The sequence below is a fragment of the Euleptes europaea genome, chromosome 19, assembly GCF_029931775.1.
Source record: "Euleptes europaea isolate rEulEur1 chromosome 19, rEulEur1.hap1, whole genome shotgun sequence".
Taxonomy (NCBI): Eukaryota; Metazoa; Chordata; class Lepidosauria; order Squamata; family Sphaerodactylidae; genus Euleptes; species Euleptes europaea.
In genome coordinates, this window is record NC_079330.1 from 796905 (window position 1) to 811937 (window position 15033).

Genomic DNA, 15033 nt, shown 5'->3' on the forward strand with positions numbered 1-15033 from the left:
CCCCTTCTTGGTCCCGTTTGTGACTGACAGATGTTGAAGCGCAGGCAGGCCTGCCGAGAGGACTTCCAAGTCTCAGGGCCAACACGACCCTCTCTCTCCACCCTCCGACTTTGAAAAAGGATGACCCTGACCTTGGGTGCATCTTCCAGTTGAATTCTTTGGCCTTTCCGAGGGACAAGAAACGTTCCACTGCGGCACAGCCCACCAGCCCCTGCCTGCCAAGGGCACCCGTGTGATCTCCCCCCGCAACGTTTGCCCACCCCAACTCTGTCGACACGGAGTATCTTGTGTCATTGTAACTGAACGTGGTTTTGTAACCAGCAATGAAGACACAACAAGCTTAGTGAGAGGCAGAGATGCCTCCGGAGGATTAGGCAGGCTGAAAAGAGAGTGGGTATCATGGCCAGAAACACTCCAGCACCGAAATCCCCTCCAAGTGCAGCATCTCAGGTGCCTCGTTGCTGTAGTGAAAGAAGCAGGAGCCAAAATGTGGCTTATCTGGGGTATGAGACCCCCTCAGCCGCTTCCATTTAGGAGCTAAACACTCCTCGTGATGAGCAATTGACCTTTGGGCTTTTAATCCTCTGTTCTTATGGAAGATGGAAGGCAGATCCGGAGATTCTGATATTCTAGGAGTTGGGACCCTTCTGTTCCTCGGTTTCTTTCTGTTTCATTCCCTTCACCAAAAACTGAGATTACATTTCAAATGAATGCAAAATCCCACTTGCAAATTTCACTTTTTAAGAATGCTTTACAAAATACACCTAAATCTTTAAGTCTTTTTGGTAAAATTGTAAAGCAACATCATGCAACGATTTCCACTTTTTTAGCTTATATTAAAGACAAATGATAGTTTCCTCTTCCCCCCCAAAAAAAGTCAAAGGTGGTTTGAAAGACAAGTTTTTGGAAGAAGGGTTTATAGCTCAATGGCAGCACCCAAGTTCTGCGTGAGTGTGGAGGCCTCAGGTTCAAGCCCAGGTATCTTTCATTTAAAAGAGAATCTTGGGTAGCGTGGCTGGAGAAGACCCTGCAGACAACGCAAACCCACGGACTTAACAGCTTCTGGGGAGGGGCACTAGCCAGACTTCAAAAGCAGAAGGGCCAAGGTTCAATCCTTGTTCAGTGGGTTCAGTGAGGCTGGGAAGGTCTCCTCCCAAGACCCCGGGGTGATAATTGCTAGACAGGGGAAGGAGAGGGGCAAAATGAACCACCATTAAGATTCTTGATGTGTGTATGGTCACATTTTGTAGGCTTCCAAAAATGCTCTTTGAGCAGAAGTAATAGTATGCACTACACTGTGCATCTGACCCCTACATTAATCTTCATCCCTTCAGATTACGATTTACCACATCCCTTATCTGAGACAGGCCTCTCTGAGGCCTACAGGAAAAAGAGCTCCTGTTTGCAGAGCTTCTTGAGCCGGACACTTGCATGAGGCCCTGACTCACCCCAGGCCAACAGATCTTTCCAGGGCTGCAGGCAAATGTTGGCAGGCAAGTCTCGAGGCAAAGAGAGCGCTTCACAATTTGCTCCCCTGCCCCTCAAAATGCCCTTCAGCTTTACTTAGCACCCGGCTGCCCACTTCTTCGCTCCTCCTTTCTCTAAGACTTCAAGAGTATCTGCGGAGTTCTCCAGCGGCACCCGCCTTGGCACAAAGCAGAAGCCCCAGCTGCCCCATTCAGAGGGATGTGCGGAGTTAACCCGCGGAGGGCAGCCTGAGCCACCGGGCTTGGAGAGCGGCTTCTGGTCAGCCGGTGAAGGACTGAGTGACAAGTCCCAGCGGCGCCCTGCCAGACACGCCTGGCCCTCGGCCTGCCAGCTCAGATTGCAACAAGTCTTTGGCAACATGTCGGTGGTCCAATTAAGCAGCTGGAATGCTGCAGACATGGGGGGCTTTTCTAATTGGACATTTTGACGACAAGGGCAACTCACCAGACCAAAGACTGTTTATTCCCAAGTTGGTCATTGGCACAAGCCACGAGAATTAATATGTCTGGTCCTCTGGGGATGGTAAAAACCAAGCGTTTACTTGCTACGCGCAGAAAAAAGCCAGCAGGCACACCGGCTGGGCCCGTCAGGAAAGACAGAAGCCTCCTGGGGGGCCCCCAGCAGGTGGGGACACAGCCCCCCCCCCATGCTCTGTCTTCACTGCCCCAGATGCAGAAGAGTATTGGGCCAGAGTCCATGGTGGCAGCTGGCCCTCGGTCTACTGTCCATCAGGCTGGACAACTGTACGTGGGAACTCACCCTCTGTGCCTGCTGCAATTATGCAGAAGCCCAGAAAAACCATACAGGAGGTTGTTTCTATAGCTTTCTTTCTCTTTGGCACCCAATTTTCTAGCCTTAATAGCAGTAGAGATATGTTTGAAAGAGCCTGGACACAGCTTGCTGAAATCTCAGACGTCAGAGGGAGGAGAGGTGGAATAATATCTCCAGTAATTAGAGGCTTAAGTGCTACACACGGCACCTGGCCCCTTTCCAGAATGAACGATCCAAAAGAGCAAAAATTTGAATGAGCTGGTTAGGTCCAATGAGAACGTGGACTTCAACCTTCTCCCCTCTGCTTTTGGGCCCTCGTTGCCTTTTAGATATGCAGCACCGGCTATGACAAAATTCCCTCAATGCTTCTCAGGCGCATAAACTGATGCCAATCCCTCTGGTCTGAACTGGGACTCTCAAAACAATTCCTGCATGATATCCAGTACCAAGAAAAACCAGATGAAGGAAAGCAATGACAAGAGTCTGCCAGAAGGAGCTTTCAGGCCAACCAGACTATCATAGTCAGGCCCTTAATCGGAAACTGACAGAAGGATAGCTGTGTCAGTCACACAATTCTTTCTTGTTGTTCAAGTAAGACAGCGACACACAGAGAGAGCACGCATTCAGGAGTGTACATTTGGCATGCCCACCAGCTACGGTTGCCAACCTCTAGGTAGTGGCCAGAGATTTCCTGGAATTCTGACTGATCTCCAGGCTATAGAGATCAGTGCCCCTAGGGAATCATAGAGTTGGAAGGGACCACCAGGGTCATCTAGTCCAACACTCTGCACAATGCAAGAAATTCCAAACTACCTCCTCCTCCTCCTAACCCTAGTGACCCATACTCCATGCCCAGAAGATGGCCAAGGTGCCCTTCCTCTCAAGATCTGCCTAAGGTCATAGAATCAGCACTGCTGACAGATGGCCATCTAGCCTCTTCTGTGGCATTATACCCTGCTGAGGACCCTCTGCTCCCCAAAGTCCATCCTTCCCAAGCTCCACCCCCAAAATCTCCAGGTATTTCCCAACCCAGAGCTGGCAACCCTACGACCAGCCACCCCATGGGGAAACAACTGCTGTGAGAAAGGTGAACTAAAAACGAAATCAATAAATTATTTTGGTCTCTCAACAGATGCTAGCTTGGGTCTTGCTACAGGAAGGATTCACAGCCAACGGTGAAGCAAAATGAACCAGAGAGAGAGAGTTTGAAATAAGCTTGCAGTAGCCCAGATGTTAGAGATATCATGATACACACAGCGAGAAACAATAAGTAGAAAACCTACTTACTCTGCAGGTAAAAGACCCCCACTTTGTCAGAGTCCGACATAGGAATGTAGAGAACCATTTCGTACCCAGGAGGGAGTCTGTCAGGCCCCTGCGTGCGCAAGATCATCCGTGACATGTCCTCCAGGTCTGAAGGTTTAGCATCCAGGCAGTGATAGGGAGGGGGAGAAGGAGAACAGCACACATGAGGGCTTTGGATTCAGAACGGTCACCACGGCTGTTTCTGGTGAAGGGTTGGGGCTGGAACCAGCATGCTGGACATGCACACTCCACGTGGCACTAGGCTGATCCCTGTGCCGGGCCGCCTAGCAACAGCATTGTGGGTGACGGGCTAACCATCACTCTGGGACATTGGCAGCCGGAGGCTCCATATGCCCAGCCAGTCAGCACCTTCTTCTGAAAGACACTTTGCCCCTCTCTCAGGATGAGTCTGCCCCTCTCCCCCTAGACCCTTTGGGAAACCATCAGCGCAATACCACCATTCATTCATTCATTCATTCATTCATTCATTCATTCATTCATTCATTCATTCATTCATTGTGAGCTCAAGCCAGCTTACAAATTTGTGCACAGCATAAACAATACAATAAAAACATCTCACATAAAATAACAGTGTTAAAAGCAGATACATCAACCATGAACAGAAAGCCCTTCAGAATAAAACTGCTTCGCACAGCCAAGGAGCTAGCCCATCCACTGGCAATAGGGTTGCCAACCTCCCACTGTTACGACTGATCTCCAGGTGACAGAGATCAGTTTCCATGGAGAAAATGGCCACCGTAGAAGGTAGACTCTATGGAATTAAACTCCACTGAAGTCCCAAACCCCACCCTTTTCAAGCTCCACCCCCAAATCTCCAGGAAGCTGGCAACCCTAAAGAGCAAGATCTCCAGGTCAGGCCTCACCAGCATGACTGGAGAGGGGCCATCGGAACTGGAGAAGTCCGCAGCTGAGATGAAAAGCCACCTCATGTATGACAAGGATTGGACTTGAGTGGGAACTGAGAGGCCTGGCCTGTGTGCAAACACCTTCAAAATAAGGTCCTCCCCTGTCCTGCTTGGCGGGGGGCTTTCCCTCCCTGGAGCTCTCCAAAAAGACTGTCAAGAGAAGCCCCTGCATACCTTCCTTGCAATATACTTTGTCATCCTGGCAGTCCTCCACTGCTATGAATGGATTCTCCTTATCACAGTTCACCAGCAGGATGGCACCCTGTCCGTCCGGACCCCACGTCCACGACGCCTGAAATGGCAATGTTTGAGTTCAGTGTGGGGCGCTAGAGGAAGGACCGGCTCCTTTACCACCAGTATCTGGAAACCCAGAGGCAGGAAACTGGGGCCGTCAGTCGTCAGATTACAGCAGCTTGAGGTTGACTAGTGGTACGTGCTTTAATGAAACCACCCACAGAGCTGGCCTACAAGCAGCACTTCTGAACTGAAGAAAGCCCTTCCTGGCCTCCTGCATGGATGTGTTGCCCCACCTCTGGGCTCTGCTGTGCAGAATATTATCTGCCGGCCCAAAGGCAAAAGCGTGTCAATGGAGCCGTGCAGCTGAGGATCACCGGCTCAGCAGGGGAGCCTGGAGGAATGCTGGGGTGGGCGTGGAGGCCTCGGTGCCAAAGCACGTACGGCGGGTGGGGGAGGCAGGCAAAGAGCGGGTGGCATCCCTGTCGTACAGAGTGTCCCAGCCATTTCCAAGGCGGCAGGCTCCAAGAAGAAACCCCAGTTGACTTTACTTCTCCCACCCCAGGGCGAGTTCTTGGCCACAGAGGCACGTGACGGGGATCAGCGTGCTCCGGGTCTCCCAGGCCTGCATCCTTTCCCCAAGAGTTAGGTGCAGAGTGTGTAAAGGGAAGGGGGGACAACGTAGCAGGAGAAAGATACAAACACCTGTAGCAATTCCCGCACACTCTTTCTCCAAGACTGGCCACTGTGGTCTTTCACCTGGGCATACTACAGCGTAGGGCATCCCGAACACAAAGAAAACACACAAGTCACCTTTTTGGAGTTGTTCTTCTCCACCACCCCATCACGGTCTGCATCGACGTCCAAGGAAATCCCTAGAAATATCAACCTGAGTCAGTGATCATTTCCCTACGGAAGGAATGGCCAAGAATTCTCCTGCCCTTTTAATGGCTGTGTGTCGTAGGCAAACCATCTCCCCGGTCCCCAAATTTTGAGGCAGATTTTTTTGCCTTGCAAGAGGAACTGGCTGGCAGGACAGCACACAAAAAAACCCAGTCCCCAAATCTCGATGCAAATTTTTTTGCCTCAGGTGAGAGCCCCCTTTATCAGAGTTGTGTAATGTGTCAAAATGTTGGCGAGGGCAGGGGAGCGGGGAGGAAGGGCCGGCCGGTGTCAGCATGGGCAGCCCTTCCCAGCCTGAATGACAAGCCCAGTAAACCCCACAAGCCTACAAGGCGGCCAACGATCATGTTTCTCAATAACATTTGGGGCCATCATGTGAGACAGTCCCAACATTACTGGAAATCTGTTTTGCTGCTGCCCTGGTGACGGCTGTGACAACGTTCACGTCTATGGTTACTCCGAGTGCCTTTCACGAGAGGCTCAGCTGGAGCAAGCAAAGCAGAGTGGCTTCCCACTTCACAGACATGGCAGGGGTGGAGGGACATTCCAGCCGGAGATCGGGCAGTGGGACCGTGACCCTTTGAAGGGGATACCAGAAGTCAAGTGCTCCCACTCTTGTACATAACTGCAAAGACAGCAACTGGCCAGACCCCAAAGGGGAACAAAATCCAGCTCCCAGCTCATCCCCAGATAGTTTCCTTGAGTGTGGTTCCCTGCTACCCAATGCCCTGTCTCTAGCTGCAGCCGCCACCAATGCTTAATTTTGCTACCTCAGTCATGGATCGGTAGGGAACTGGCTATGGGTTCACAGCAGGGAAAGAAAAGCATTCTGGCCAGCCTCAGATGCACGATGCATATTATTCCAGGTTGCAGGGAGACTGGAAGCATCTACCTCCATTGGTACTATGACCAGCATGACACTGGCATTTGAACTTGATGGGTTCCCACTCCCCATGGAAGCTCTATGGGTGACTTTGGCCCTGTCATTCTCTTTCAACTTAACCTACCTCATAGGGTAGTTGTGAGGATAAAAATGGAGGAGGGGAGAACAATGGTACAAAAGCTGCTTTGGATCCCCATTGGGGAGAAAAGCGGTGTATAAATATCTAAGTAAATAGACAGAGAGGTAATGTTAACATTTAATAAGTCTGAAAATGCCAGGGTGGAGCAGGCATCCAGTTTGAGGGCTGCTGGCCCAAAGCAACAGGTTTTGTGTCCTGCCCACTCCACCAAGGCAAGTAAGAAAACCTATTCTTGTTACATTCCAAAGCTGAAAAGCTCTGAGTCTCTTCAAGTAGCCCATGAAAGCTGTAATAACTCCCAACATAAAGCAGAGAAGAACAGGATGACGACACTTCCCAGCACAAATGGCACCGGCAGAAGAACGCTCAGGCACTCACCGACGCCTGTCAGGAAAACGCCGGCTTGGTCTATAGGGGCCCCTCCGTTCTCCCCGTAGTAGCCCACGGTTACCTGGAGGGGTAACAACATCAGGTTATTGTAATTTATTTATTTAGAACATTTATTAGTCGCCTATCCCTCGCGGAACTCAAGGCAGCTTACAACATAAAAGGTTAAAACATAAAACTCTAAAGGAAGGGAGACACAGGAGGAGAAGGGAAACCGGACTCCAGCAGCACCTGAAAGGCCAGCACCAGCTCCTCCAGAATAAGCTGGGACTGAGATGAGACAGCAGGAGGATCCAAGCAGTTACCCCCACAGGTGCCCAAAGAGGGACTCCAAGCTTTGCGAGGGTCCCACTGAAATCTGTGGGCCAGGGGCTCACACCCAGAGGACAGCTTCCAAGGCACCTTGGTGAGCAGCAGGCCAGTGGATGAATCCCAGGAACAGCCGGTCAGTTGACACCAGCTTTACTCAGAAAAGGACAGTGATGGTCAGTCAATGCTTCCAGGGACTGGGACATTGATCCCCTCTCTGGCCAGGGTGGGGTCAGGCCAGCGGCCAGGGCAAATGCCCAGTGGCAGCCAGAGACCGTGTTTGTCTGGAGCTCCCCTGGCGGAGGGCTGGGCAAACGCTAGCCTTTTGCATCTGCCTGCTTGACTGCCAGCCACCGGGCGCAACCTGTCCATTTGCAGGTGTGTGTGTGTGTTAAGTGCCGTCAAGTCGCTTCCGACTCATGGCGACCCTATGAATGAAAGTCCTCCAAAATGTCCTGTCTTTGACAGCCTTGCTCAGATCTTGCAAATTGAAGGCTGTGGCTTCCTTTATTGAGTCCATCCATCTCTTGTTGGGTCTTCCTCTTTTCCTGCTGCCCTCAACCTTTCCTAGCATGACTATCTTTTCCAGTGACTCTTGTGACCAAAATACGATAGCCTCAGTTTAGTCATTTTAGCTTCTAGGGTCAGTTCAGGCTTGAATTGATCTATAACCCACTGATTTGTTTTTTTGGCAGTCCACGGAATCCGTAACACTCTCCTCCAACACCACATTTCAAAGGAATCTATTTTTCTTCCTATCAGCTTTCTTCACTGTCCAGCTTTCACCCATACATAGTAACAGGGAATACGATGGCATGAATTAATCTAGTCTTGGTGGCCAGTGACACATCCTTACACTTCAAAATCTTTTCTAGCTCCTTCATGGCTGCCCTTCCCACTTCCCAGTCTCAATCTCCTAATTTCTTGGCTGCAGTCTCCCTTTTGGTTGATGGTGGAGCAAAGGAATAGAAAGTCTTGAACCATTTCAATTTCTTCATTGTCAACCTTAAAGTTGTGTAATTCTCCTGTAGTCATTACTTTTGTTTTCTTGATGTTCAGCTGTAGTCCTGCTTTGGCACTTTCTCTTTTTACTTTCAGCAGTAGTCATTTCAAATCTTCACTATTTTCTGCCAATAATGTAGTGTCATCAGCATATCTCAAATTATTAATGTTCCTCCCTCCAATTTTCACTCCACCTTCATTAAATCTAATCCAGCTTTCCTAATTATATGTTCTGCATATAGATTGAAGAGATAGGGAGATAAAATACATCCTTGTCTGACACTTTTGCCAATTGGAAACCATTCAGTTTCTCCATATTCTGTTCTAACTGTGGCCTCTTGTCCAGAGTACAGGTTGGCATCAAAACAATCAGATGTAGTGGCACACCCATTTCCTTTAAAACCAGCCATAGCTTTTCATGATCCACACAGTCAAAAGCTTTGCTGTAATCTATGAAACACAAGCTGATTTTCTTCTGAAATTCTCTCGTAGACAGAGATTATTACAAAGGCACCCCAAGGAAACGAGCCCTGCAAAAGGCTGCCCCCAGGACTTCCTCTTGCTCAGGGCCATGAGGAACAAGCAGCATGGCTCACCTTGTTGTCGTTGGCCTCGGTGCTGGGCCGGGTCATCTGGACCTTAAGGATGGTCTTGGCGTCCAGCGGCCACTGCTTCCCGCCATTGGTAGGCGCCGGCTCCAGTTGGTCAAGGGTGATGACTTCCACTTCCACCCCATCTGTGTGCTTCACACTGAAGGTGAGTGCCTCCGCAGGAGCTGCTCTGTAAGAGGGAGAGGAGAGGAAAGAGGTGTGTGAGGCAGCCACAGAGAGGAGCCCCCGCCCACGAGGGAGGACACCTCTCGCCACTGCTGCTGCTGCAACGTGCTGCGTGTCGCACAACCCGCAGGAGAGACGCTTCTCTACCCTGAAAGCTCCAGAGCTCCCTGCGGGGGTGGGATTTTCCTTCTGCTTTGGGTTCCATCCCTAGAAGACACAAAGGACCCTGGTGCCAAGGCTGAGGAAAAGTCACCCAGAAATTATTACTCAAGTGTCAAAATATTTTACATTGGCTCTTAAATATTCAGCTGTCGACCCCAGAGCATTAGAACTTTTTTTTTCTAATGCCTTGAATCTGTGCCTTGAACAATTCAGGTCAGCGAAGCATGACAAACATGCAAGTATCCGTGTGTTCCTTTTTCCTAATGGGACCTGGACCCTGTGAGATTGAGCTTGTCCCCACAGGGCCTGCAAGACGGAGCTTCTACCAACAGGCCTGTGGTTGAGGGCAGTGGCGGTCCCGTCATAGGCTGGCCTCCTGACTGGCTCTGCCTCGCCTTCTTCCCTGACTCCTTCGCTATTATTCTGGCATGGAAAGTGCCACCTCGACCCTTTGATTCTAACTGTCAAAACTCTGGGATACTATAGGCGTTTAATTTGAAACTATTTATTATGATTTATCATGTGTGTTGTATTTTAACTGGAATGTTGTGGATAGGGTTGCCATGTCCCTCTTCTCAACCAGTGGGAGGTTTTGGGGGCGGAGCCTGAAGAGGGCGGGGTTTGGGGAGGGGAGGGACTTCAATGTCAGAGTCCAATGGCCAAAGCGGCCATTTTTCTCCAGGTGATCTGATCTCTATGGGCTGGAGATCAGTTGAATTAGCAGGAGATCTCCTGCTACTACCTGGCGGTTGGCAACCCTAGTTGTGGATGACATTATTGATGTAAGCTGCCCTGAGCCCAACCTCAGTTGGGAATAGGGTTGCCAACCTCCAGGTACTAGATGGGAATCTCCTGCTATTACAACTGATCTCCAGCCGAAAGAGATCAGTTCCCCTGGAGAAAAATGGCCGCTTTGGCCATTGGACTCTATGACATTGAAGTCCCTCCACTCCCTAAACCCCGCCCTCCTCAGGCTCCACCCCAAAAACCTCCCGCCGGTGGTGAAGAGGGACCTGGCAACACTAGTTGGGAAAAGGCTGGATAAAAATCTAATAAAATACAATAATAAAGTTTCTATGGGCCTCCATACAAAGAAGAAGAAAAAGCCCTGCTTACAGAAAGCCAGCATTGCAGACTTGCCTAGAACTCTTCTCCTGATATGCTAGTTCTCTGTGAGGTAGGTTAGGCTGAGAGACTGTGCCAGGCCAAGGGTCACCCAACAGCTTCCAGTTGTCCCAGGTCCTAGTCTGACACCCTAATCACTGTGCCACACTGGCCCTCAGGTCAAACACTTCCCAGGAAAAGGCAGGTTTTATGAACAGGAATATCTTTTCTTTTGCTTGCATATTCTCAGCCAGGCACCTTGCAAGACCTTAGACTTGAGATATATTCTTGGGCCTGGGGACGTTTTGCAGAACCTGAGCGCCCAGTCAAAAAGACATTCTTTCCAGGATCTTACCGACGTTGCAAATTAATCAGGGCTGGCTTTGTTGAATGGCAGCGGCTAGATGATGCCGATTGGCGAAGTATGATTGCCCTGAATGCTATTACAGGCATCCCAATTTCCCTTGGGTTACTTTTCAGTCCTGGCAGGCGCACGATGGGCTTCAAGGTCAGGGGAGGTACCTGAACCCCTTCCTCTTTTGGATTCTCAGAAGATGGCTGCCACGCCCACACCACCCATTTTGGGCGGCGTTGCATAATACGCATGGCTTCCCACATCTATTTTTAAGTGTTGCATCAACCATACCCCTGACAGCAGCAGCTGGAGTGCAGCATGAGCAACCGACACTGTGCTGGCCCACATCACCTCTGCTCTGCTCAGCCGGGGGAAGAGGCTTGGCGTAGCCATTTGTGGCCAATACAGAAACCCAGAGCTCCAGTTCAAACGTGGCACTTCAGACCAATTTGAACAATTGTCCTGTGTAATACAGCACACCTGACAGATGTTCCGTGTGCCCTACCAGTTGCTCTCCTATCAATGTCTGAACAACCGAAAAGAAGACGATTCCTACCCAAACCTCAGTCATCACCACTATTTCAGTTACAAGTGAAAATAAAAGCTATTTTAAGATTTGCATTTTCCTGGACTTCATTCCTAAGTGTATAGAAAATGCAGAACACATTACATGTGTTTGAAGGCCAAGCAGTAGACTGAATTCCACTCTGTTTTGTAAATTCTGATCTTGGCATCTCCTTACTAGACCTCAGGTCTCAGCTATCCAAGAACCTGCATCTGTGAAACTTGCTAAAAAATAAGCACGCAAGCTGCAGGGCTTGCAAGAGAAACAATTCTGCTTCCTCTTTCATTCTGTAGACTTGCCGGACAATAAAATGCTCTGGCAAAAGGGAATGGAGTTGACTGAGCATTTAAAGAGAAACAGGAAAGAAATGTACCCTGCAGAGATGTTCACGAAGGCCCTCTGAACTCTGTTTCCCTAAGGCTTATCTCTGCCTCTCTCTCTCTCTCACACACACACACACACTCACAGAATAGCCGTGGGATGGTGGCATCAGCAAATGCCCTGGCCCACAGCCTGGCATGAATGGCTCATTTAGTGAAGGAACAAAGAACAATCAGCTGTAAACAAGCATCTGCAGTGACAGGAGAGGCTTACACCGGGATTACGAGAGCTATCCTGATGATCACTGCTTAAAAACACAAAGCCAAGAGGGCTGGGAAAGGGGTGTGTGTGTAAGCTTCGGGGCAAGCAGTCAATCGAGAAACGAGCGTACCCCTGAGGATACGGAGGTTTCCTGCTGCTTCCCACCACCAAGAAACCACAACCAACTTCTGCAAAGATTCTAGAGCAGAGGGAGTGATTTTAGGGCAAATTTGAGACCCAGCCTCCCCTCCCCCAGTCCCAATGGCAGGAAGGATGTACAAAAAGGGCTTTGCTGAAGCTGAGCCCCAAATCCTGCTTCAGTGCCAGGAATCAACCTCAGCTAGAGCATGTGCAAAATGTCTTTCTCCCTACTTTGAGCACAACCTAAAGCACCATATATAACCGCTCAAGTGCATCCACAACCATACATCCACATTTCGCCAGCAGAAGCATGGCTTATGAGCCCCAGCAGCACCTCTTTTTTTAGAAATGGTTCGATGTGGAGCCCTGCATGGCCTTCTCTTTCCGCCCCTCGCCCCAGTACCTGGGCAGCATCTCTGGGCTATGATAACTTCCTTTGCCCTCCACGCCCTTTCCATCTAAATGAAAAGCGACACTGACTAGAATGTATGTTTGTTTCAGAAACAGCTCTCTTTCCATTTCTGCTGCCCATCAGCATTGAGAGTTGAGTCTAATAGCACCTTACAGCCAAACAAGATTCTGGGGGTATCAGCTTTTGAGAGTCAAAGTTCTCTTCGTCAGATACCCTGAAAATCTTGTTGGTCTCTGAGATGCTCCTCAACTTGAACCTAGCTGTTCTACTGCAGACCAATGTGGCTACTCTCTGAAACTAACAGCATTTGAGAGTGATGTTTTATTGGCTAAAGAGAGTTTTTGGCACCCTTGGAGAAAATGCTGGAAAGTTACGGGTTAAACGGATCCCTCTGCCATGTCAGGGTTCAGCCAGAGGAAAACCAGGCTTTGGAGCATCGGCAGCTACATTTCCTGCTGCCACATCCAACCCTTAGAACCTGGGACTGCAAGAAAGGCTGTCGGGTCAGAGGGTGTGGTGGTTGCCAGGCATTTTAGAAATTCAGTACTATGCAGCATTAAGACATGATTAGATTGTTTAAAGTTTGGGGGTTTAAAAATATTTCCGATTCTTAAAAGGCTTCAAGTAAAGCCTGGTGACGGCCCTGCAGGTCTGTGAAGACAGGACTCTTGACAGATATTGGCATTAGTGCCAGGGGCTGACAAGTCACCCACTCCATCTCCAGCACCCAGCACATGAAGCTGAGAGGCCCTCTGAACAGGAATCCAGGGATCAAGGTCTAATCTCCGCGCTCGCATGCCCCAAACCAGCTGCTCTGCAAAGCGGAGGGTGCGGCTGATCCCAGGAGAGCCAAGTGAGCGAGCAGAGAAGAAGGGAAGGACACCTGCCCAGCGGGGACCAGAAAGAGAAAAGAAGGTTGTATCTCAGAGGGGCAGGTGTGTTAGTTTGTCCTAGCACTAATCCCCCCCCCCAGAGCCCAGCAGCACCTCAAGAACAAACCAGGGTACTGGATTAGAGACGGTGGAGCCATGGTCTCCACAGCCTACAGTGATGCGACACTCGGAAGCATGGATTCGCCCCCCCCCCCGGCAAAGTTACATTGCAAGACATTCTAACATCAGCCGGAGATATATTTTGGATTATTTGCTGACACAGAAAGATGCAGACTTGCCTGCAGTTGGTGCAGCTGCATGCCGCTGTGTGTTGCATGCAAGACTGCTTTGACTCCCAAAGAGACCTGGGAGACTCCCAAAGAGACCTGGGAGACTCCCAAAGAGACTCCCCCTCTGGCCCTGGCTCTGTGTGCCTCGTTTGGACAGAGACCTGGCTGGCACCCGTAAGGTGCCCTGGGAAGAAGAGTGAGCTCTCGCAATGCTGCATGTTGTGGCCGCTCTATGTGAGGCACGTTACAGATGTCACAAGGTCCTTCTCTAGAGGGATGCAGCTGGTGGCAGCCAAAACGCGCGGAGGGGGGGCAGGGAGCAGATGAGATCAGCTCAAGTACATCGACCCCGCCAGTCAAGGATTGCTGGGTTGCTTTTCTTTTTTTCACACTTGTTAGTAAAGGAGCATCAAGCTAAACGTTTGCAGGCCTTTTCATTCACAGAAGGAGCTGCTGGGCTGCATCCGACAAAGAGTTCTGAATGACTGAAAAGCTTGCACATTTCTAGGCCAATAGAAAATCTGGTAACCAATTTCCCCTTGTTCAGTCATTACTTGCCAAATGATTTCCACCTGACCAGCAAGCAGGGACCTCCTTTAAACACTGTCTCTCTAAACAAGACGGGTACTGTGGGTCGATGTGCATGCCCTTCCTGCCTGGTGGTGCATTTCTTTTGGAGGAGCTGCTGCAGTATCAGGACATTTCAGATGATTTCCTTCATTTACACCCTGACTTCCCCCTCAGTGGAGATGCAAAGGCTGACATTGTTCTCCTCTCCTCCACTTTATCCTCCCAACAACAATCCTGTGAGGTAGGTTAGGCGGAGAACGTTTGACTGGCCCAAAGTCAGCCAGCCAGCCAGCTTCCATGGCAGAGTGGGGATTTGAACCTGGCTCTTCCAGATCAGAGTCCGACACTCTGACCCCTATTCCCCAATTTATGTGCAAGGGAGCGTTAAAGGCTAAAGGGGGGGCAGGAAGGGGGCCCTTCTCCATTGTAAGGTCGCCAGGGGATGCCCCAGGTGAAAGGGGGCGGCTGCAGTCCAAAGACCCCCGGGGAGACCAGCCGGGCCGGGCCTGGACGTTTTCAGCATGAAGGCAGTAGCCAGGGGCAGGTTCGGGGGCGGGGGGCTGCCTCGCAGGAATGCCAGTCTAGGGCACCGGCTGAGAGCTCGGGCGACTTTGGGTGGGGGCGGCAAGGGGGCTGCCCAGGCCATACGGGAGGGGGGGATACTCCGAGGCACCAGAAGCAAAACCAGTCACCACGGAGGGGGCTGCCGCCGCTGCTGCTTGGGGGCAAGGCTGTGGCCCCCCGACTCACCCGTAGACGTCGATGGAGAGCTGGGTGCCCACCACGCAGACGGCCTCGATCCGGTTCCCGAACTGCAGCCGGAGCGTGCGGTCCCGCAGCATCTCGCCGTCGGCGCG

The 15033-nt window shown here is 50.6% G+C and overlaps 1 protein-coding gene across 1 annotated transcript in view; it reads right to left on the bottom strand.

Moving 5' to 3' along the window:
- The window catches only part of LOC130491807 (protein-arginine deiminase type-2-like), a 30560-nt gene extending 15527 nt beyond the window's left edge, over positions 1-15033 (bottom strand). Inside the window, exons 1-6 of the mRNA XM_056865601.1 lie at positions 14927-15033; positions 8944-9127; positions 7028-7100; positions 5538-5599; positions 4665-4782; positions 3547-3672 (exon numbers count right to left, since the gene is read on the bottom strand). Coding sequence (XP_056721579.1) covers positions 3547-3672; positions 4665-4782; positions 5538-5599; positions 7028-7100; positions 8944-9127; positions 14927-15018 — 655 coding nt within the window. The 5' untranslated portion in view covers positions 15019-15033. The remainder of the gene's footprint in view (positions 1-3546; positions 3673-4664; positions 4783-5537; positions 5600-7027; positions 7101-8943; positions 9128-14926) is intronic.